General features: G+C 39.6%; 1 protein-coding gene across 1 annotated transcript in view; it reads right to left on the reverse strand.

The window, feature by feature from the left end:
- The window catches only part of ryr2a (ryanodine receptor 2a (cardiac)), a 597,233-nt gene that overhangs the window by 238,820 nt on the left and 332,967 nt on the right, over positions 1-25,446 (reverse strand). Inside the window, exons 45-62 of the mRNA XM_036142377.1 lie at positions 24,887-25,001; positions 24,652-24,784; positions 21,654-21,757; positions 17,331-17,466; positions 17,067-17,253; positions 15,508-15,619; positions 15,298-15,418; positions 14,944-15,113; positions 11,252-11,472; positions 11,027-11,117; positions 10,644-10,784; positions 4,569-4,732; positions 4,272-4,350; positions 2,648-2,737; positions 2,318-2,455; positions 801-878; positions 556-631; positions 329-452 (exon numbers count right to left, since the gene is read on the reverse strand). Coding sequence (XP_035998270.1) covers positions 329-452; positions 556-631; positions 801-878; positions 2,318-2,455; positions 2,648-2,737; positions 4,272-4,350; positions 4,569-4,732; positions 10,644-10,784; positions 11,027-11,117; positions 11,252-11,472; positions 14,944-15,113; positions 15,298-15,418; positions 15,508-15,619; positions 17,067-17,253; positions 17,331-17,466; positions 21,654-21,757; positions 24,652-24,784; positions 24,887-25,001 — 2,280 coding nt within the window. The remainder of the gene's footprint in view (positions 1-328; positions 453-555; positions 632-800; positions 879-2,317; positions 2,456-2,647; positions 2,738-4,271; positions 4,351-4,568; positions 4,733-10,643; positions 10,785-11,026; positions 11,118-11,251; positions 11,473-14,943; positions 15,114-15,297; positions 15,419-15,507; positions 15,620-17,066; positions 17,254-17,330; positions 17,467-21,653; positions 21,758-24,651; positions 24,785-24,886; positions 25,002-25,446) is intronic.

Here is a 25,446-nt window from a genome sequence, read left to right on the forward strand (position 1 = left end):
TTGTTTTCAACACTGTGTTATCTATAATTTATTTGGCAAGTTAAAATAGCAGTTCCTTATGGTGTGACTGAGATGAAACAGACAATGGCTATGTAAGGACAGACAAATGTAAAACCATGGTAATTGTGATATAATCTGACTAGGCAATCAAAGTTTAGCAGTGGCTCAGATTGGTTCCCCAATAAGGACAACAGCCAAAAATATTATCAACTATGCAAGTACACCAAAGGAACAGCACATAGTTTTGCATGAAAAGACTCATTCTATATAAATCTGAGTTTACTTTGCAGGGCTTCTAATGAGGCTCAAAGTATTGACGAGACTCTACCTGGATACAATGTAACCATTGATCTGGAGAAACTTGAGGATGTCTTGAGCTTTTTCTCTGTCGTTGGATTTCTCTTTGGCAGTCAGTGTGTCAAAGGGAACTAGAAGAGGATGCCTTCCTCCACCTGAAGACCGCATCATACAAAGGATGTCAGGGGGCTATGAAATCCAGGAGAAAAACCAGGAGCCCTGGATGTGCTGGTTCAGGTATCTGGTGTAGGGTTTTACCTTTGGCTTCTAGCTCCATTTTCTTTTTTCTTGCCCAGATATTGTGATAATTCTCTGCAAGCAGCTCGGCCATTGACTACACAAACAAATAATCATCATGTGAGAAAGTCTTACACTGCAAAGACGGTTAAACTTGTTATAATATTTTTTGGATTTGAGTGTCAAGTTCAAGCCTGTGACTCAGCATTAAGCATGTCTACTATATTTTTGTACCTTTCAGTATTTGCTTTAAGAAAAATATTTACCTGCATGTCTCTGGACAGTGTGACATTGCTCATGTCAACGGGTCTTGGGCTAAAAGCTGGATTGCCTTCAAACGATAACTGTGGGACATTGGGAGTATAATGTCACAAACCACACTAATCTTGCTTTCTTGTATTATATGTGAAACTTTACAGCTGTGGTCAGAAGTTTCTCTTCATGGGCATAAATATAATTATACTGTTGGACTTTGAGTTAAACCTTTACTGTGCTGTAAAATTATTTAAATCTAACCCCTAGTAATCCTTTCAACTAGACAGCTTCATGGTAAAGTTAAAATAATTGTGGGGTAGCCCTCCGTTTTCATTGCTTGAGCAAAGTTGTGCAATGCACCATTATATCAATCCTCTGACAATAAAATAACAAAACTTGGGCCTAACTGTAGGTCTCCTAAAACAGATCTTTTACTCCCAGGTTAATGAAGGTCAAAGAGACCCTGGTGGTCCAAAGAGAGGTATAAGAACAACATCAAGTCAAATCTGAGGAAGGTCCACATACCACTGAATAACCTGGAAGATCTTGCACAGGACATAAACAAATGGGGGAAGTTGTGCACAAAGGAGCAGAAACAAAGTGACAACACCATAAAGAAAGACTCAAAGAGACTCCATTGTCACCATACATTACCACCACATTTCCCTGCTCACACTGCACAAAAATATGCAGGTCCCAGAATGGCCTTTACAGTAATCTCAGGACCCACAAGCAGATGAGCTTATGGTGAACTACTTGTTTTGAACAACCGCTGCTGATCCCTCTAAACAATGAGTAAAATGTTACTTTTTTGGCACAGTAGATTCCTCATCTTTCAGTATAGCATTAATTTTCATTACAAAATCTAGATGAATGAATGTATTTGTGTAGCCCATATGAATAATTTTAACCCTGTGTAAATGAGAGAAATATGGCCAAGAAAACTGAACTTGGGTACTTTAACAATCAGTCAAGTTGTATGTATGTTGCACAATCACATAACCCTGGATGACACACATTTCAAGTAAATTATCAGAATACCCGAATGTATATGAAATTCTTTACCAGGTAGGTCCATTTGAATAAATAAATAAATATTTCCAATTATAATCCCTCCGAGGAGAAATTTCTCCCCGAGTTGAACCCAACCCGTTAGAGAGCAATTTGGGGTCAAGGGTCTTGCTCAGGGACCCAGAGTGACAGACTTAGTTTGAAACCGGTGACCTTTGAAGCATTTTGAAGACACAAATGCCCAGCTCCTTAACCACTAGGCCACCACCCCCATATTTTCTGACTCTAAATATATTTGCTAACTGTTTGTGTTGTAAATACAAAATCATACATATTTGACATAGGACCTAATTTAGATCTTGAAATTCCCTTGCCTAAACACATCACCAATACTGTGTTTCTACTTACTTTTGTAATCTATATATACAGCCCTTTTCATTCCCACTGATACACTGGTAGGGTTAGGGTTGGTTAAGATAAGTATATCAGGGACTGATTTGCTCTTTCACTAGGCTACCTGGCTGGTCTGTGAAATCCGTCTAGATTTGTTGTGAAGGGTGGCAGTATCTCCTTCTCTGTTTCTGTCAATGATCCAGCCCCATGACAGCATTGTCTTCAGTGACTCTCGGACAGACCAGCAGTACGCCTCCTTATCCTGCAAGAATACAGGCCAACTTTAGATCACTGCTTTAAGTAACCAAATAGCACAACACAAAAAAATCAATTGACAGTTATATGACAGCTAATGATCAAGGGATGCAAAATTCTTAATGTGATGATTTCTAAACCTGTTTTAATTTCACTATATAGAGATCAACAATGTTTCAGACTAAAAAGCAAATGGCACCTTCTCAGAAAGGCTTTTGTATGGCTTCAGCAGAGGATGTGTCTTACTGCTCTCACACATGTGTTCTTCATATGTCCAACCATTGGAAAACTGAAAAACATCAGGGTGAAGTCATTTCAGAAAAAAAATGCTTTTTGTTAATATCGTTTTGCTGATGGAAGACATAAAAAAATACTCTTTAATAATTCATACCAATTGTTATTTTACAGCAACTTGATATTAAAAGTGATATAAGAAGATAACTTTGCATTTCTTTGCATCTTTTAACTCTGTTATCACATTTTTAGAATAAGGCTGATTTCTGAAGCTGATTTTTTCAAGGAGCTGAATTATTCTGAGTGTCAAGACTGCAGAAAGATGGACATAGCCAGGAAGTGGCTAGCAAAAACTGGACCTTTTGGGGAAACCCTCATCTGTTACACGTTCAGCCCAGCTCTAATGATTTAGTGTGTTTTATTTACAATTAACTGTCTTAATGATTAAAGATCTGGCCCAATTCCTCAGCTATACAAGCATACCACCTTTTATATATTTTCTTCATAACATAGATCAATGTAAATTTACGAATCAAATTACAGGGTGGCCTGGGGGCCATTTGTGGCCTTCAGAATGATTTAATGTGGCCCATAACCAGAACTCTACTGGTGGCCCACTGGCAAAGATTGACAAAGATAAACACTTTTTTTTTTTTATGGTGATGTCTTTACTCCTTTGAGTCTCAAATTACTGCATGTACAGGTTACCTCTCTCTGCTTTGCTTGGCCCCATCCTGCACCAAAATTTGAATGCATTACAGACAGAAAGGACTTTGGTGTTGTGGTGGGAGAGACTCTGCTGTCAGCAAGCAGTGGGGTCTGCAGCACCAAAACATCCATTTCTTGTTCTTGTTGAATAGATTTAACTTTTCAAAACCAGGTAGACTGAAAAGAACGAATCCCAAAAAATGTAAACTTTGTATATCGTTTTGTGGGTTCCTTTAAATCAGGACTGAAAACATCTGAACAATCGTTTGAACAACTAAGGGACAATTTCAGGCCCTTGATATCTGTATTTTAACAAATTTTTTATGCAGTGTTTTTATGCCTATGCTTACATACCTATATATGTTTTTTTGTCTTTCCTTTGATGTGCTGTAAAGTCCTTTTACTCACCTTGTGTACAAATGCTGTTATATAAATACAAATTGTTTTTGTGTGTGACAATGTAGCATTAAGAATTGCTGTCTTAATGTCAAAGAGAGCCAACAGATTTCATGTTCAGAATGAAGCCTGCTTTCGCCACAGTGCTCCGTTATATTTATATATGCAAAAAGCTTTATTGGATTTTATACTGGGACTATTTCATGTTAAATTGACACAGAAACAGAAAAGGTAGAAGAGGAAAAAAAGAAGAGAAACACATGAGACAAAATGCTAAAAGGGAGCCAAGGTGAAAGAAAAAGAGGAGAGGAAAGGAAGAGAGCAATATAACATTTATGTTATAAATACAAATTTTAATGAAGCGCAGTGTTGGTCTGACAGTGTGTAAGACCTGTTTTCTGCTTTTAGTGTACGTAAATGTACAAAATTCAAAGGAATACTTTAAATCTAATTATAGAACATGGCGTGGCCTCTTGTCTTCTCACCTTTTCTATACACCACCTCTCATGGTTATGCTCAGCATATCTGGTGATGAAATAGTCCAGCTTCTCAGGAACAATTACACTAAGAGAAAAACAACATTTACATATAGGGCTTTCTCCTTCTAAGAATTCTGTGAGTCAGCAGACATTGAAACTACTTGTGCATTTTTGCAGCAGTTGCAGATGGTAACAAACTTTACTAATCAAATGCTATTTCCTTGAAACCTTTGGATTACACTTCAGAAATTCCAATGTAGACATAACTGTGCTAGGGTTTAAAAAGACTAATGTGTTACATACTTAGTGGTGTCAGCAGGTTGTGGGTTGAAGTTTCCCTCTGAATCCATGGACGACTGTTTCTCCATCATTGCCATGTAGTTGGACTCGATGTAATCTGGAGGCAGTGCGCCAGCTACCGCACTCAGACATGGCAGCGCCAGCTTAAACAGTTCCTGGTCATAACTCTTAAAACAGAGAAACTAAGTCACTTTGCTACTTTCTATGACTGGACACCATTGCTGTGCTTCCATTTAACATAGATCTAAAGCTCTGTTTGCACATTTCTACAGCTACTGTTATTCAGGCCTATATATCTGAGAAGGCATAAGTTTGGCAGGATAAAAACATCATTTAAGGTTTACACCAAAGATGCACAACAATACCAGTTTAAACTTTAAACAACTTGCAAAAAACTGTGGTCTGCAACATTAAAACATATGCATGGCATGGCAACTGTATCAATCGTAACTCTTCTTCTCTTCCGTGTTTCTGTCAGCATCTTGTGGTGCAGCTCTGTGCTACCTTCAGGAGAACTCAGCTTAGGGCTGGGCGATAATTCAATTACAACATATATTGACCGATCGACGTATATCGATAATAGAAAAAAAGGTCAATAAAAAGTTCAATAAAAGAACAGTTTTCCTTTTAGCATTCTAGCCTATCATGTAGGTTAATACTATTCTCTACAACCTCCCAACCAATTACAAATGCAGACCCAAGAACGCTCTGTCACCAAGTCCTGCCCCCTTTAAAGAGTTCAAAAAGCGTTTTCTTTTTTTAAAAACTTACAGTTTTTGTAAAAAGTTGGTTAAATATTGGGTTTAGTTTGAGTTCAGTGTTTGTCTGTTCTGTATCTAAAAATGGGTTGCTAAGCAACATGGGGAATCGTTAACGTGTGGACCTGTTTCGGTTCAATTTACATGTTATCTAAGCCATTACAAGGCCTTTGTTGGGCAGTACCATAAAGGTCAGAGCTCCACACTACTCCGGACATTTTGAATTGAGAAAGCTTTCTGGATGGTAAGCAAAATGTTTTCAAACTTCGGAAAAATGTCTATTTTTTTTTTTTACTTTTTTGGAATTTTTGGAGCGTTGACCATGACCTGGATGACTGAGAATCTTCACCAGCATAAGCAACAGCGTAAAATGGACAGGGCTGCACTTAAAATACATGTTTTGAAATTACTGATAATTGTCGCTATCGAGCAATATGATATTTATTTTATCAATATGCTTTTTTCCATATCGTCCAGCCCTAACTCAGCTTGTCATCTCCAAATTTTCACCCATATAGTATTTACTGTGAATACTCTGGAAAATTAATGCTTTCTTTCATGGTATTACCTGTGGGAGATTTTCTTTCTCTTAAAGGAGTTAATTGTTTCAGGGATACATAATGAGAGCATTGTTATCCCAGTGGTTACAAGAGGGATATTCCATTGTCAAACTTACCCCTAAAAGGGTTCCAGTATTTAGACGCACATTAAAACACTTACAAAAACAAGTTGATTTGTTGACATGACTGCAGTACAGCGTTGCCAAAGTATATGAACAGAAACTTACAATAAAACATTAGGTATTCTAAAACCAGAAGCCTTCTTCGTTTCGCACCGCTGGTATCAGCTGACATGAAGTAAGTTCAACACCGACTTCATGTCAGCTGCTACTGCTGAAATTTTCTCTGCAGCATTATAAATTGGTGTTGTTGTTAACTGTAAAGTAATAACATCAGTCATCATCTTTAATATGTCTATGAATAAAAGAACGTGTGATATCACACGACTTGGAAAACTAAAGAGGTTTATTAATTTTAAAACGGCACAAAACAATGTCAAACCAAGCCCCATTAAAAATAGCTGTTTAAAACATGTAAATGTTAGATTGTTAGCTTTTTTCTGATTGGATGCTGGTTGTGATAATTTAATAAAATTTGAATTGAAATTTTTAAGCCGTTCTCATTGGCTGCTGTTAGGCCTACCTAGTTCAAGTTGAATGTCAATTGCAGGTTTTTAAAACACCTGTAAAAATAGTTTCTATTGGATGTGCTTCGGCGACTCTGTGGTTAGCGCGCACGACCCATGTATGGGGGTTAGAGGTCTGCACGGGCCTAAAATGTCAGGCCCGGCCCGGCCCGGACCCCTGGCAATCAGGCCCTAACCCGACCCGGCCCGACAAATTAAGCTATTAATGAGCCCGAACCCGAGCCCGACTAAAAGGGTCCGCTATTTAGACATGACTGTTTCCCGACACTTCGGTCGCGTAATAGTTTCTCAGAAAGCCGACGCGAACAATTAAACAAATAATACTTTTAACACACTATTAACCCTTGCAAAGACAAGCGTTTATGTGTTTAATTAGACCTCAATGTCGAAATAACGGGATGTCATTGTCGCAAAAGCAGCATGTAACGGACAGCCAGGATATATGACATCTGTAAATCTATGCGCCACGGGAGTAGATAAATGAGCAGCACACATAAGCTCCTTGTTAGCTATGAGGTCGAAGTGCTCCCATAAAGAGATTTTCCCTTCCATATTGGGAATTTTCAATAGCTGACCTCTGGCTAGCTGGCTTTTCAGTTTGTCCATCTTTATTGACTGACCGGAACAGAAGTACGGAGCCCTAGAGGGTTTATCGCAAAATGTTTTACATGTTGAGATAATGTGCGCTCGTTTTACTACATTGTGACGTGCTGCGTAGCGTCTGCTTCCAAAAAAAAGAGAAATAAAAAGCTGTGCGCGTGAATGTTTTTCTGACCTGACCTAACTGAAAAATCATAAATACATAAAACCAACTTTATCAGTGTCAAGCCCGAGCCCTACTCGAGCCCGTGCTATTCATTGAATTTAAGGCCCGTACCCGGCCCGAATTTGCATATTGTGTCGGGGCCCGTTGGGTCCCGACGGGCTTGCAGGCCACTAATGGCGGTCGACGTGGCCGATCGACAACAGGTTCGACTCTGACCTGGGGTCCTTTGCTGCATGTCTCTCCCCCTCTCTCGTACCCCCTTTCCTGTCAGCCCGCTATACGAAAAACAAGCCACTAGTGGCATAATAACCTCAAAAAAAATAAACATAAATCTCTATTCCTATTTGTCAGAATTCTGATGAAAAAGAACAATAATAATAACATCATCAGTGCAACTAGTCTACATCTTACATAATGGAGGCTGGTAGCGGACCTGGGTAATGGATATGGTGGTGCTGGCCCAAAAAAGGTTGAGGACCGCAATAGCACATTTAAAATAACAGCTGACCATCATGCTCCACCAGATATGATCTCACCACTAACTTATACAATTAAAAATAAGGTACAATAAAATACCATAAATGAGCACCCATCTGTTGCAACCAGCTAGAAGTTGAGACACCAGGAGACTAAGGAGAAACACTAAAACATTTATAAATAAATACACAAATATTTTTCATGGGAAAGAAAAACAGAGTCTTATTGTATTTAGCAATGACTCTATCCAGAAAAGAGATACTGCCAAACACATAATTTATTTTGTTTGGCAGTATCACAAAAACACATAAGTCATTTTGTTGGAACCCAAGAAATAAATTTTCTTCGACTCTCATAAAAGAAATACTCCCACTTAACGGATATAAGTTAAAACAATTGCAAAACTCTCCACATGGCTTTTTTTTTTTCTTGGTTAGTTTCATTTAGTGTTGTAATAGCAACCTCTATAGATTTGGGGCAACTAAATTCAGTTTTAACCTTTTTACACAATTTGTGCATACTTTGTTTTACATAAAACAGTACAGCACATTTTACTACTTTGCAGGTGGTGACATGTTCTCAGGTCACAGGAGAGTGTTTCAATAAATACGGTGCTATTGATGTAGAACAGGGATTGAGCTGCCAGGGTTGCACAAGACAGTGTTTTTTTCCCCACACCAAAAAGACGTGTAAATAAATATTTCCTTTGTAAAGATTAAAATCAAAAACTTTAAATTTAATCAATAAATTAAATGTATTGTAATGATATTAGACTTTATTGCTAAGTGCTGTTGGACACTTACTGTTTCTTTAAGTTCGGTTGTTTTGGGGTTATACCGGAAGAAATGTGTGGCTTCCGGGGAAAGGAGTGGTGGTTCAGGGGACTGTCAGGGTGAAAGCTGTCCCGTTCTGTTCGTCCTAAAATAAAGTGTTAGCAGCAAAACCTCGGTCTGGTGCTTGGGTGTCATAACGGAACGATACAGTATTCAAACTAACATTTATTTATTTATTTAAAAGAAATCTTCTTCTACGCTTCTCTTTAAGATGGAATATCCACATTGTGCTGCATATGCGCACCTAGCTTGTGACATCTGCTTCTTTCATTCTGGCAAATATCTTCAATTGGCTGAAGTCATGAAGCTGAGACATCCAAGGTCAAAGTTAGTGATGAAGGAGGAGAGGAGAGAGAGAGAGAAATTGCAGACCACAGAGGAGAGAATTGCAATGGATCCGGGAGAAGAAAATGAGCGAGAATCAGAAAATGTCTCTTTCTCTCTCCTGACTTTACGTCGTTTACGTCAGCAGAGGAAAAACATAACTTGGGCCAAAAGTTGAACCTACGACAAGCTCTGATGCGCATGACACGCCCACACCGCTGCCGTTACCACTGTTGCTGGGGGGAGATTAGTGGTAGACGTGTTTTTTTGACTATCCTCACGCACAGAGCTGTAATACTTTTCATTCAGACAGGTGCAGTTCATTTTAAAGATGTGGTTTTAGCGTGTATTCAGACAGAAACAGGAAACCGAAGGTGGTGTTGCGGGGAGCTGATGTGTGTTGCTGTGGGCGTGTTTACCTGCTGAATGTAACCTTTGTGAAACAACCAGGATTATGTTTTATTTCTCTGATTATTAACATCTTTATGGAGCGTTCTGTTATTGTTACTCTGTGCCGCTCTACCAGTTCTCTCTCTGGCTCACTCGTCATCGGACACAAATCAAATCAAACTTCTTTGTGTTTGTATTCTGCGGCGTAAATTGTGAGTCAGAATCAGATTAAGAGACTGGTACATGAAATAAGTAAAGTGAGAACACGCACAGGTAGATTATCAGAGTTTAGTCCGTGAATCCACCTGGAGGGTCTCTGCTTCAGAGACGTTTCAGGTTGTGGAGTGGTGGCCGATCTTTCTCTTGATCCATGCTGAGCCATCGATGCACCTAAATATCCTCAGGATTCTGTTGTGGACATTGTCCGTCCGTCCGTCCGTCCGTCTTCTTCTGCTTATCCGGGGTCGGGTCGCGGGGGTAGCAGCTTCAGTAGGGAGGCCCAGACGTCCCTCTCCCCAGCCACTTGGGCCAGCTCCTCAGGAGGAATCCCAAGGCGTTCCCAGGCCAGCTGGGAGACATAGTCCCTCCAGCGTGTCCTGGGTCTTCCCCTGGGCCTCCTCCCGGTGGGACGTGCCCGGAACACCTCACCAGGGAGGCGTCCAGGAGGCATCCTGACCAGACGCCCGAGCCACCTCAACTGGCTCTTCACGACGTGGAGGAGCAGCGGCTCTACTCTGAGTCCTCCCCGGATGACTGAGCTCCTCACCCTATCTCTAAGGGAGAGCCCAGACACACTACGGAGAAAACTCATTTCAGCCGCTTGTATCCGGGATCTCGTTCTTTCGGTCACGACCCAAAGCTTGTGACCATAGATGAGGGTAGGAACGTAGATCGACCGGTAAATCGAGAGCTTCGCCTTTTGGCTCAGCTCTCTCTTCACCACAACGGATCGGTACAGCGCCCGCTTCACAGCAGACGCTGCACCAATCCGCCTGTCGATCTCCCGCTCCATGGACATTGTGTGTAACTTTATTGCAATTTAATTAAAATTGTGTTCTAATTTTATTAACCTTACCATTGTTATGACGGTTGAGTTGTAACTGCAACTAGAAGTTTTTATATTTTTTTAAAGATTGGGGGTGCGTCAACCCGGTTGGGACACGGAAGGGGGTGCATGGCGAAAAAAGTTTGGGAACCCCTGATGTAGAAAATAAAAAGTGGTACTGCAAAGCAATGCTTATGACTTACTACACAGAGGACAAACATTAAGACCGTTTATGGGTGAGTCAATGAGGACAAAAGGAAATGTAACAACAGCCCTCACCTTGCAGGACAGAGCATCAAATATTCCCCAGAACAGTTTCCTGGAGAGGTGAAGCTCTTCATCTGAAGCTGCTCCAAAACTCCCCCAGCCTCCAGATAGACAGTAATACTTCCAGCAACGGTCATAGTGATTGGTCAGCAGCTGAAACAAATAATGAGTTTCAGTAGCAATCTGCACACGTTCACTTTCTCCATAAATGCAGCCAGAAAATCAAAACCCCTTTGTCTTCTCTTATCACCATAAGGCATCATGAGAGTAAGAGTACAGTATGTTTATTTACAGTGTTGCTTCTTATAAACAGTGGTTGAAGATGTATAGGATAGTTTTTCTGGAACGAAAACACCTGGGGATGGAATAAGCATAAGAAAAGGGAGGTTTCTCACCTTCAAAGGCATCTTGGTGTGGTCATTTAGCAACGGAACATCAAACACCAGCCTCCTCAGCAGGTGCTGCATCATTGAAGGCCTCAGCTTACTACATTATGTCAGGGTGACAGACATTAAGTCACTGTTTACTTTCACACTGAAAACAGTTTGAGGTAATTTCACTTAAATACATGGCATTTGAGTATTAAGTGAGTATATCTAATACAAGCAGTTTGTTCCTACCCACAAACTGCCAGCAGACACTCCTCTATAGCGTCCCTTTGTGCTTTGGTAAGGCAGCAGCCTTTGGAAAGGCGGTAAACCGTATGAAGAAGGGAGTCGATTAATGAGGCAAATGGCTCAGTTCCCGCAAACAGAGGAGCACATTTGGTTAGGAGGGGCAGCACTGCTGTACATAGGTACCTGTTGAGGGCAAGTGCCATGTCTGTGGCACTGAGAGCAGCCTGTGAGGAAAGCAGAGACAGAAAAGGAAAAGAGTTATCCAACATCTGCTTTATTAAAAACCCGTTTTTGCAGATTTTAGACAAAACCGATTTCCTTTTAAAATCTTGTTTTTGAAGCCATATCAGTCACTGGACTAAATTCAATAAAAATCTACAAATCAACTTGCTAGAGGTGGACAGGAAATGAAGATCTAATGTACAATTATTCACAAATAAAATCAAACATATTAACAATTTATGGGGTCCTTTCAGCCATTAAAACTGAAGGAAGACAAGTGAAGCATTCTCAAAGAGCAAGAAAAAAACGGTCCAATTAATCTGCTTAGAATTTGATTTTTATATTGGCCATCTGTTATTGGTGGTTCAACTGGTGACCTGTACCCCACCTCTTACTCAATGACAACTGAAGATAGACACCAGCCCCCCAAGGGTTAATGGGTATAGACCAGGGGTCACCAACATGGTGCCCACGGGCACCAGGTAGTCCTCAAGGACCATATGTGGTGCCCACAAACCTGTTAAAAAAATAGCACAACCCTCCAGTGAACTGCATTTAAAATGCTATTTTATTCAGCTGCTCTTCTTTTTTAATCATATTTTTATTTACATAGATTTAAAAATGAAAAATTATTTAAAACATTTATATTGCGTAAAGTTAAGGTGAGCTTGGACTCTTGTAGTCAGTTCTGGTAGCCCTTCGTATGACACAGTAACAATGACGTAGCTCTCAGTTCCAAAAAGGTTGGTGACCCCTGATATAGACAATGGAAGATGGTGGTTTGATGTATTACTATGGTGGACACAATAGATTACAACAGAAATATTCCTTATTGTCCCACAGTTGAGGAATTCAGGTGTATCCACAACAAAGAACAAATCAACAACATAAAAACAAAAATGCTGCACAGCTTTTGAAACTAGCATACTCAAGAAATTAAAGAAGTATGTATGATTTTAGGAAATATCCTCACTGGTTGATTGGGCATTACAACATCAACTATATTTAGTTCTGGAAAAGAGTATACTCACTAAATAGAACTAAGATTAAGCAAATTCATCTTCAAAAATTCTCTGGTATAAAATTTACACTTCATGGTCAGCCCACAGAGCATTGGTTGCGCAGCCTCCTGCGGGTGCACCTCCGCGTTCAACTGTGGTGCGCCTTCTGAAATTTACCATCAAAGAACAAATCCTCTGCGCTGCTTGGAAGAAAAACATTTACATAAAAGAGAAGCACTTAATTTTTTTATCACGACTATGCTGAAAGCATACAACTAAAGAGGAAAGAGTATGGTCCCATTAAAAAAGTGCTAAAGGAGAACACAATCTGCTTCCAAACCCCACTGACAAAAATGCGGGGGCATTTTGATTCAGGCATGGTCATATTTAACAGCGCGGAGGAGGCTGCGGTGGATCTAAGCAGACGTGGATTCTCAGTGGGACCGGTCACAGCAAGAAAGCCTAAAGCCACCACTTTGGAGATGATCAACAATCTACTGCCAATAAATATGGTGGGAGAGCAGTTCGTAAGTAAAGCACCTGATGTCCGAGAAAACGCATTGAAGAAGCTGAAAGTGTTTCAGCGACCAGACAGAGAGTACGTCACTCTGGATGAATAATCCTGTCTTCATTCCTTGGAGGGAAAAAAAAAAGTATGATCGCCTCACATCAGAAGCATGGTTAAAGCTTTATGTCAGGGTTAAGCTGGGGACTGTGACCTCCTTCAAAACAGGAGTAGCCACGATCAATGCAGGTGACTTTGATTTGTACCTTTTCAGTTTCCGTGTTACATTTGGCGACTAAGAAAAGGCTTTCGACCGGGTGCAGTGGGATTATCTGTTTTACACTTTAAATAAATTTGGGTTTGGCCCTAAATTTATATCTTGGGTTCAGGTACTCTACTCCTCACCTATGGCACATGTTTGAACAAATTCATTATACCCTTGTTACTTCCACTCCACCGCGGGACAAGACAGGGGTGTTCTCTGTCCCCTCTTCTATTTGCGTTAGCAATTGAACCGTTAGCAACCAAGCTAAGAGCAGAAGATAATGTTAAGGGTATCTGCAGAGCTAATTAGGAGCACAAAATATCTTAATATGCTGATGACCACCTGCTATTTGTCTTGGATCCTTTGTGCTCTCTTCCCCATGCTCTTACTACTTTTGAACAATTTGGTACTATTTCGGGTTACAAGTTAAATTCACACAGGAGTGAATTATTTAGTGTGAACTCTACAGCCAGCGCAGAACTGAAAAGAAGAATTGTTTCCGTTCCCCTCACCGCCTCAACCTGGTGCCATTGACCATAAATAATGCTGGGACCAGACAATTGGTTCCCAAATAACCTGTTGTTTTTCTATAGCCATCTAGGCTGTGTGTTATGAACTAGAATCAGGAAAACCCAGAATTCAACCAAACAAGCGAGGTGAAGGCAAAAAACAGGATTTAATAATAAAACAGGGACAGGCAAGGCTCAATGGTCAAAATGGCAGTCCAAAATCCGGTACACGAAAGGCAGTCCAAAACAGGCAAAAGTACAGTCAAGGCTAAGGCAAAAACTCAAAATATCCTAAGGCAGGTCCAGGTCAGAGAAACAGGTAATCAATCGTACAGGGCAGGAAAATCAGGTTCAGGGGTCAGGCTGGCTCAGAAGTCAAAAAGGCAATCCGGGTAATATCAACAGGTTATCAGAATAAGAACGCTGGACAAAACTCACCGAAGGCTCGTTAATGATCTGGCGGAGAACTAAAGAGTGAGGCAGAACTATATAGTGAAGTGCACAGGTGAAATGGAGTAAAAACTAATTACAGGGAAACAGCTGGAACTAATCAGAGGCAGGGAAGTGACTGACAGAGAACTGAACTGATAGGTTGGTGACTGCTGACAGGGGAGTGACAAGCTAATAGGGTAAAAACAGGGAGGTGAGCTGGCAGGTGAACAGAACTGAGCAAAAAGCTTACAGAACCCTAACAGATAGTATAACACAAAGAACAAAATCAAACCACAACAAAACTCAAACTATTCCATAATTCAAAACTAAGACAGAACCTAAAATCATGACACTGTGAAGAAAAGTGAGACGCAGTGAAGCGCAGAGCCTAAAGGGCTGCAGCTATACTCACAGAATTTGGGGATACAATATAAAAGTGATATTTCCTATGTTGCTATTTCCTGAAGGCAGTAAAACTATTGCTAGTGGGTTAAAGGCAAAGCAGAAGTCCATGTCTCACTGGGTATGCTTGGAGCACAAACATGAAACATCTGCTTGGAGAAAAACGTCATCATACTCTTCAAAACATTCTGTAAAATGTTTTGGAAAACCGATGTAAAAGAGCAATACATATTTGGATTACTTCAAATTCTTAAGTACAATAATTTCATTACTTAGTTTCAGCACTGCAACACTCTAACAGGCCTTAGAATAAAAAAACAGAAGTTGAACGATGGGTCTTAGAGGAAAAGCATACTTACAGTGTCCAGAGAGGCAGCGGCTCTGAGATCTGGTAGGAATCCAACCTCAAGAAGGTGGAGGAGGAAATTCTGGTCTTCTATACCATAGACACGGTCCAGGAACAAGACCATGGCTGCTTTATGGTCTGGACAGAAACCTGCTGACATGTCTGGCTCCACAACTATCCCATCTATGAGCACACAAGAAAACAAATGATCACTTTTAAAAACATTGAAACACACTTAAAGAAATAAAAATAGAGAGTCTGACTCTCAGCAATAAATATCAACCACAGGAATAAAGTAGTTTTCTCATGTTCATTTACTGACAGTTAGGATTGCTGCTGTTTGCATATCGGCTGAGGCTGGTGCTACCTTTAGCGAGGTTAGGCATGGAGAAGGGAATGCTGATGACTCCAACCAGGTCTTCGATAGGAATCAGTGACCTCAAAATGGCTCTGATACGGATTGCTTCACCTTTGCCAGCATGGATCAGCTGATATAATACAGGTATTAGGTTAGAGAAAGGAAATCATCAAGAATTCTGTCTGTATGCATATAATCTGACATCTTTAAGTCACTCACATGCATTTCTGGAGCACAGCGGCCCAGCAGGTCGATAAGTGCAGAATAAAAGGTCATAATAGCATTGCCTGTGTGGATGGTATCATCTTCCTCTTCATCCATCATGTCACTGCTGCACACATTGGTTTGAGACCAGATTACCCTTCATTTTATGTAAAAGTAGTTTAATGATATTCATAGCAAACAACTAATATGCACACTTTAGGAAGTAAACCATGTACAAGGGTGAATGCTGTGTTTTTTCTGCAGAATATTGGCCACAGCATCCCAATGTTCCCGCTGTGTCGCTTTTTCAAAAAGTAAGAGGTTTTCTGTTCAGGGAAACTCAGCAGATTGCATCAAGTCCCTCATAGCAATCCCTGATGCTGAACATATGTAGCAACAGTGAAGAGGACAACTACTGCTGTACAGGAAGAAACCTTCAGCAGAACCTGGCTGCAGGATCAGAGCACTTTTGTTTTGTTCTGTGCACTTCAAAGGCGGACCCAAAGAGGTGCAATGATTAGGATGTTAAAGGCCATGACAATAGATTAAATTTTTCTGAGGATTCAGCGGTATAAAAAAGATCTGCTCAGGGGCAGCCAGCTTTGTTGCTTTGCTCAAAAATGGTCAGATCAGAAAACAGGTTGTCTTTCTACGTAATTCGTATTCTCCAATCAGACCACACTATCAAGTAAACAGCCTTCCCCCTCCCCTCCTCTCTCCATCTTATTCACCTGCCGTAAGTCTGATCCACACCAAAGGAGGAAGGCAGAGCAGCAAGCAGACGGCAACCCCAGATTGGCACCCCTGAATCGGCTTGAATAGGAGGCAGTGACAGCATGTGGGACGTGAATTTCCCATTTTCAACCTCAAACTAGCTTCCCAGCGGTTACAAAAATAGGGGGGGGGGGGGGGGGGGTCTGAGGGTGAAAAAAAATGCAAGAAGGTTCCACTCACTCCCAAAGGACGAGATAATCACAGAAGAGTGGCTGGAGTTCATTTATGGCGACTTTACTGAAGATTGTTTCTTGTGGGGAAATTCAAGTCGGGGTTTACGAACAAACGGATAAAAAAAATTATTCTGTACCAACACGGAAGGTAGAGACTACAACACTGTCATTACCCATAAGTTTATTTCATTTCTAAATGCTGTCAAATATAAGGAACATGTGTTTGTAACTGAAAAATATGGTTGACTAACTGAAGCTAAACTGCTGACAGTGGCATTATTTTCCTTTCGCTGCCCAGGAGAGCAAGCTCTCGAGGAGAGCGAGCTGTATGGAATACATATAATTTCCGTAATCCTTTCATTGATGGACATTTTGCCTGACAAAACAACAAGTTGATGTTATTTTTTGCATGAAATTCTTTGGAGAATTTACATATGTAGCAATATTAACTGCGTGAAATGGTTTATACAGTGATGTTATGGCATGTGTAAGACCCAGTTTTACTCATTTTTATTTAATTTCATAATGGCACAGCAGTTGAGTCTAACTACCATAGAGAAGGTAAATTAATTTCTATATGGTTTCTGTGATTAGTTTTAACACAGAGGACATGCACCCATATCTTACAGTGTTCTGCTGCTCTCAGAAACTGGAGACGGGCCATCTCTGGAAGGATCCTGAGAGATTCTAATGGATTCCTCTATCGCTGCAAGCAATCCATCACCACCTTCACCTCGTAGAGCGGGGCCGAAGCATTCAGGCCGGCGAATAAGAAGCCTCACCACAACATTGGCATTCTCTTCCACGCTCTCCCCTGCTCACACAATAGGCAATGAGTTACAAAGAAAATATCTAAAGTACTGCCTGAGAATAAAATGTTTCTGTTTTCACCATTGCAAAAGACAGCAAAGCGCAGAAAGTCCAGGTATCGCTCCCCTTCCACAGGGTTCCAGCCGATGTCAGGGTATCCTTTGTGCATGAGCATCACACAGCTCTGTAACCCACAGCCAGCCAGATACTGCACCACCTGCAGGTCAGATACACACACTGCTCAGTTTTACAGAGTCACTAAGTAAATAGAAGCTGTGATAAACTGGCATAAGGGACAGATATTCCAGAGTCTAATAAGTGCTGTTACAAAAAATTAATTCTGCACATGTGTACACAGGGTTAGGCATAGTGGTTAAAATATGTAATAGTACTCATTTACTGACAATATATAGAAAATAACAATTTAATAAATTGTATTTTTCAGATATATAGTTGTATCTAAATTATTCTGCCTCCTACTGTTGAGTAGATAAAAAAGAAAAATATTTCTGCAGATAAATAATATGATTTACAGATTACCACAAGGATTTGTGAGGAAGTTTGAATTAATGTAAATGTTTATTATAACCTACATGTAAATGTTAGACAATCAAAAACACACACATCACACTGTAACTGAAGACAGGGCTACATCCAGATTTACACCTTCAGCCTTACACATATGACAGCTTCCACTAAGCAATGCTTTGTTTAGGTCCTGCAGAAAAAGTACTTCACCAGAGTTTTTGAATTGTAATAGAAAGGAAGCACCACATGAATCTGGTATTGATGGGGTGCCTCCTCTCTACTACTATTTTAACATATATTATATCACATCATAGTGATAAAACATAACCCAACACTTCCATTTAAAGATTTTAAAAACATTAATTAAAACATAAAAGATAGTTTTGATGTAAGTTAGGAAGGTAAACCTTTTTAACATGTCATAATGAATTCAGTTCAGTGCAGTTTATTCATATAGTGCAGATTCAAGGCACTTTACAAAACAGATCCAGTTCATATACCGCAGTAGTATATTCAGTTAAATGATAAACACAGTTCCAAAATAAATAAATATGCACCCATGTAGCTGCCAAAAATAAAACTGTCATGATCTCGGCACTAGTGCTGGTCTGATTCTCCATCTGACACACCTGTGCAGCTCCACCCCGTTCTCATTAGTCTTCACCTGCAACGCTGACTATAAAACCAGCTCTCAAACCAGTCACTAGTTCCAGATTATTACGAGTCATCGGTGAGATAAATCCAGCGTCCTGAATCCGGTCTTCCTGCTTGCCTGTTTCCTGACCTGTTTTGGTCTTCTGACCCTCTGGGCCTGCCAAACCCGTCGGATCTGATTATTGTGTTGTTTGGATTTCTGACCTGTTTCTGTGCCCTGACTCTGCCCACGGATTCTGCTTTGGACTGTCTCTGGATTTCTGATCACCCGGCTCTGACTCTGGACCTGCTCTCAGATTTCGGACTCTGGTTATTACACCCGATCATTCTGCCGGACTCTGCTATCACGGTTCTGAGTGATGAGTTAGGGACAGGTAGTTCATGGTAATGATAATTTGGAGTTTCTCTAGATGAAGGACAAATGTATTCTTGTATGTGTGTGTTGGGTATTTGTTGAGCCTAAATTAGATAAATTAGCTCAACTAATACCCAAAGTGAAAGAGGATTATAGCAAAGGAAAAACAAAAGCAGATAACGCTGATGATTATTCTTGGTAAAGTGGAGAAGAGTGAAATACTACAACTTGTACAACAGTGTACAATCGGGCAGGAGAATGATTTCATGACAATATATCGATCGACAGACGTATGGCGCAAAATAAAAGAAAAGGGTCAATAAAAAGTTCAATAGAAGAACAGTTTCCTTCCTTTTGCATTCTAACATATCATGAAGGTTAATACTACAGTCATTAAATCCTCCCAGTTTTGGTAAAAAGTTGATTAAATAAAGGGTTGAGTTTGAATTGAGTAATAGCGTGTTCTTTATCTAAAACTAGGTCATTAAGCAACAGCATAAAATGGCCAGGGCTGCATAATATATGTTTAGAATTTTTGGCTAATTATTGATATTGATCAATGTGATTTCTATTTTCTCGATATGCTTTTCTTCTACATCATCAAGCCCTAGTGTCCAAATACATGTCCAGACAAATGGTATTTATTAAGAATATTACAGACTTAGTTATTGATCCATCTATATCCATATGTAATTTGTCATTTATAAAAGGCTTTTTTCCAGACCATATGAAAACTGCTAAAACTATACCACACAATAAAGGTGGAAATAAACATGAATATTGAAATTATATGCCAATATCATTGTTCATTCAAGTTTCAAGAAACATTTTCAACTCAGAAAGATATAACAGCCATATTTCAAATATGTAAAAACACACAAACACACACAAAAATACACAACGCATTATATTATTAAATGCCACATGATGTCGTCATGATTTCTCTAAAGAACAAGAAAGTTTCTTATTATAACGAGATAGTTTTCTTATAATAATGAGAGGATCTTTGTCTGGGTTTTGACACTTAACAGGCACTATCCAAGCGGTCATTTTGACTGTTACTTATAAACCTCAATTAATTCACTTTCCAAGTTTATAACTTACTATATTTAATCAGCCAAACAATGTTTTATGAAACAAAATGACTCTAAAGGAGGGTATTTTTATTTAACAAAGTTTTATTATACATTACGCTTTTACAATCACCAATCATAATCATTATACCAATAAACAAAATAAGCAAATCTTGCCAAGCAACGCGACCGATAAATCAAGAAAATATATATTATACATCTACATATATAATGTTTATTAACAACAAGTATGAAATTAATAACACGCAAACCGGATGTTAAAAGGCAGTAGGCGGTAGGTGATATAGAAGCAAGAACATTTATATCACTCAGCCTGTCTGTATTGAGGCTAATAAAACTCGTAACTAGCCCAGATCGCCCCTTTGCCTGGCAGACCTCCTGCACATAATCTTTGCACATCTGCTGCATGTGTCTTGAAGTATTAGTGCAGCTTCTCAGCACCTGGCATTGCCTCCTTTTTTGAGCTTGCTGCACGCTTGAGTCCTGATGGCTTAGATGACCCCCTTGTTAAACCTTGTTCTACCTGCCTTGATGGCTGTCTCCCCAAACTCAGCTTGAAATTCCTCTCCCAGCTTCTGCAAACATCTGTTGCGGGATCTTGTTGCCAGGGCACTTCTGGAAGACAGCATGGGATTTAGTCCCACGAGGTCCAGTATGTTATAACCCAGCAGTGGGCCATCTCTGAGTACCACCATCCCTTCTCTTGCCATCTGATCAACAATGTCTACACCACATTTCATGTTGTCATAAAAGACTGCAGCACAGACTCTGTATTTGCCTTCGGCCCATCAGTAAATTTTACACCCAAGGGAAAAGTGCTGAGAACACAAACATTTTTGCGGGACTTTCATTGATAAGTCATAAGCAATGCATTAACGAAATTTGAGCTGGCTTGTGAAGAACAGCTCTGTATGTTGTTTGGCAGAGGAGGACGTCATGAGCGCTTCCCTCTTGAAATCAGGTTCGGTATGTGGTTGACTAAGTCCTACATGATAATAAAATTTAAAGAAATACATAAATGTTGTCATATGATAATTCAGCCTCTACTATAACATTATTATTTAGCAACCTGCTTATATAGCCTACAGACCGCCTATAGTTAGACCAGCTAAAATCTCACCTGACTTTTCCGTTGTGATAACCGTGGGTGGCTGTCAGATGACATCAGACGTCTCTATTTCCTCAGGAGGTCCTACTTTAGCAACGTTCAGACTCAAATTCCGGGCCGACTGAACATATATCCACCATTAAATGACTTACATTGTCACTTCTATGAAATACCTATCCTCTTGCAGATTCCTTCTTAGAAAAAAGGCATAATGCGCCTCAATCTCCGTTTCCTGTCATACTTCATTTCATTAAATGCGATGTCATGCCATAAAACTGTGTCTCATTAAAACAAGATAGGTATCTCGTTAGAATTAGAAGACTATCTCGTAACGAGGAAACTATCTCGTTATAATAAGAAATGTTCTCGTTCTTTAAAGATATCATGACGAAATCATGTGGCATTGAATAAGCTAATGCGTTGTGTATTTTTGTGTGTATTTGTGTATTTTTGCATATTTGAAATATGGCTGTAATAGCTTTCTGAGTTGAAAAGCTAATATTCCTTTTATGTGAATGGGGGTAGAAATACGTTATACTTATTTCTGGTCCTATTTATTTGGATTTTTTTAGCTTTTGTATGAACTACTTGTATTCATTTTTGAATGGATAAAATAAAAATAAATGAAAAATTACATGAAATGTATGGGTCTTTGTGAACTTTACCTTTTCCAGCTCTGGTTCTCTTAGAGCCAGAGCTAGTTCATTGTTATCCATGACTGATGCTGCAGCCACATCCAGAGGAGTGGATCCACGCATGGATGGAGATGCTAAGAAAAGAGAGGAAAATAAGGAAAGAAAGGAGAGAGCACCATTACAATCAAGGTAGCAGCATTGATGAAGAGAGCACACCCTTTTTACACACACACACACACACACACACGCCGATATATATATATATATATATATATATATATATATATATATATATATATATATATATATATATACATTGTTATGCCAGAAGCTGGTTGAATATGCTTATTATTATTATTAATTATAATTTGGTATTATAATTTAAATAATAAATCATTCAACTCAAAATTCTGCTATAACAAAATATAGTTCAAATGGTGGTGATGTTAGCTATAAGCTTGTAAGTATTTATACCACTAATGCATTAGCTAATCTGCTGTTATGAACTCATTTATGCTGGAATAAATGATCTGGTCGGATTTGTGACCGACGAGGTTTATCCGGCAGGCTGTGAGAACCCCAATGTAACTGCAATTAGAGTTTAAATCCTTATTCCTTATCACCATCCAATGATATTGTCTCTGTATTAATGTCAGATGTTAACTCCAAAGGAGGTTAGCTCTGATTTCTGAATAACCATGTAACTGTGAATTAGATTGGACACAAAACAATTCTATTCCGCAGTGGTGTTTTTACTGAACCAAAAGCAATTCCCTGTTACAGTAATTCTCTGATTCAACAACTTTGGAATTCTTACTCACTACTAAAACTAAACATGCAAAATATATATGTGGAAATAAAAGAACAAAACAAAAATAAACAATGGATTAAAATGAGCGGTTAGCAGATCTTAACTCAACTCACAGTTGTTTAACACCGCCCTCAAAACACCGGCATTTGACGTATCAGCATTGACAGAGAGAACAGCTTCGGGAATCTCACTGGACGCTTTGATGTCTTACAAAAGCTAGTTCAGCTAAGCTCCCTACAGTTCAGATACACGTCACCCTCCCAAGATGGCTGCTACGATGACGTATGGTCTACCAATTTACGTGATGCGTGAGGGGAGGTCCTAATGACGTAACCACGCTTACGCTGATGGGATAATGCCTCGCTTCGAGAGGGCGCGGCTAACTGGGAGTTTAAGCAAAGCCCGCGAATTGAGCTCGGACAAAGACTGCACTGATAAGAAGAAGCGAGAAGAGAGGGGGGGAAAGCATGGAAGAAGATGGAAAAGAACTGAAGCAATGACCCACGGCGGGGTTATTGATAAACCACAAATCAACACAGCAAAATCAATTGTAAAATGCATGCACATACAAAGAAAACATTCAGCAAAATAATTCCAACTTTGTCGTGGAATAAAAGCATTAACCTGCACCTACAAAGTTCTAACGTCTGCCCAGGCACTTCTAAACACCCTGTCTACTGTTCTCCAGTTTTGCATTGTATTACATTGAAATGACTGTCGTCTCTCTCTTTTTCTTCATAGTAGGTACACCTGGTCTGGCGTTCTGTTAACTGTGACATCATCCAGAGAAGACGGCTCGCCCGCTACTACCATCTAATGTAGAACAGATTACTAGATCAATGTGTGCTTCTGTGCCTTTTTGTCTGTCTTGTTGTGTCTCTGCTCTGTCTTCTGTAACCCCAGTCGGTCGAGGCAGATGACCGTTCATACTGAGCCCGGTTCTGCCGGAGGTTTTCCTTCCCGTTAATGGGGAGTTTTTCTTCCCACTGTCGCTTCATGCTTGCTCAGTATGAGGGATTGCAGCAAAGCCATGTACAATGCAAACGACTTACCCTGTGGCTCTACGATTCCCCAGGAGTGAATGCTGCTTGTCGGGACTTTGATGCAATCAACTGGTTTCCTTATATAGGACATTTTTGACCAATCTGTATAATCTGACCCAATCTGTATATTATGATTGAACTTGATTTTGTAAAGTGCCTTGAGATGACATGTTTCATGATTTGGCGCTATATAAATAAATTGAATTGAATTGAATTGAATTGTTGGTGAGACAGAAATAAAAGGGGAGAACCCCGTTACTTTGAGGTGACTCTAAAAGTACCTTTTAGAGTCGACCTCCTGTGTCTGCACAGGGAATAGTTTTGCTTCAAAAAATCTCGGTCCAGTGAGAAACTCGAGCACGTGGCGTGGGATTGCCCCAACGAAGTGAAACAGCTGTGTGTCTTCTCGGTTTGGCGGCGCGCCAGTGAAGAAGGCAGATTGTCCTGCATGGCCGAGTTTTATCAACTTTTGCCTAGCAACGTTATCTCTCCGCTCCGTTGTTAGGGCGGCTGCCATTCTGGGCTGCGTTGCATGATGGGAGTTGGTGGCCATTTTGACCACATTGCATCATGAGTAATGCGGTCCGTCACGTCCCGAATTAATGCAGTTTTTGTCACGTCCCGTAATGGCATAACAACATGTATAGATAGATAGATAGATAGATAGATAGATAGATAGATAGATAGATAGATAGATAGATAGATAGATAGATAGATAGATAGATAGATAGATAGATAGATAGATAGATAGATAGATAGATAGATAGATAGATAGATAGATAGATAGATTACTTAAGGTAATTTTCTATATTATACTTGCAGTCAAAGTGGTTAGATCACTCTCACAAATAATATATACCATTACGACGCAGCTCTGAGTTATTTTGGCTTGATTAGGTGTCATAATTTGTTATATTTAATAGGGGTTTCTGGATTTAGATGAGGACCAGACCCAAATGAATGGAGATAGAGGGCAAATATAGACTCATACCCCTTAGTTTGGGTACAGTGGTTCTAGTTAGTTTGTTCACAAGTCTGAAATGGAAGTAGCAATGATATGTTGTAAACTTGCAAAGACGTGCACTGAATCAGAGTCAACTTAAAGCATAAACTTTTGTTTAAATAATAACAATGAAAAGAAGTAGCTTCAGACATGGGATACCCTTATACTTACCAAGGCCTACGCTGCTGTTCTCCAACAGGTAGCTCAGATGATCAAACATGGCCTTTTGGTTTTGTCGACTGATGCGGCAGAAGTAGCACAAAAACCGACAACAGTTGGCCACCATTTTAGGAAAAGTGATTTCCTGTAAACACAAACACACATTTCACACAGCAAACACACTTTTTATTAAGCCTTCTATTTGCACATCTAAATTTTTATTATTATTGCTTTGCCATCTGCCTACCTTTGAGTCTCCCCCACTGAGAACATTAACCATGACCTCCATGACCGTCTCGTGCATCCCCAGAGCTCTCATCAGGTTGGGATGTTGGTAGAACACCTTGTTACTCATGATGTCTCTGCATAAAAGGAATCCGAAAGGCTTTTTGATGCTAACGTCTCTGTGTATGCAATGCCTCTAACATTCTTGCTTTCCTCTGCTGAACACTTTGGCCTTTTAGAAAAAACTTGGTATTGTACAGGGCTGAATATCAAAAATTGAAAAATAACTTGATTCAACTGTATTATACTTGGTAGAAAGAAGTGGTGTGGTTTAAAACATATAACAGAATTAATATAAGTAACAATAACAAACTCACAACAAATTAGGATGTGTGACTTGGATGTGATTTTTAATTAATACATGGGTTTCACTTTTTTTTATTGAAAATCATAAAACGTAGAGAGTATTTCCATGTGCATTGCACTGTCTCAGAATCAACACTGCATTTATAGCTGTAATAATAATAATAATAATAATAATAATAATAATAATAATAATAATAATAATAATACATCCATTTT

This window comes from Fundulus heteroclitus, chromosome 10 (assembly GCF_011125445.2).
Source record: "Fundulus heteroclitus isolate FHET01 chromosome 10, MU-UCD_Fhet_4.1, whole genome shotgun sequence".
NCBI classification, from domain to species: domain Eukaryota; kingdom Metazoa; phylum Chordata; class Actinopteri; order Cyprinodontiformes; family Fundulidae; genus Fundulus; species Fundulus heteroclitus.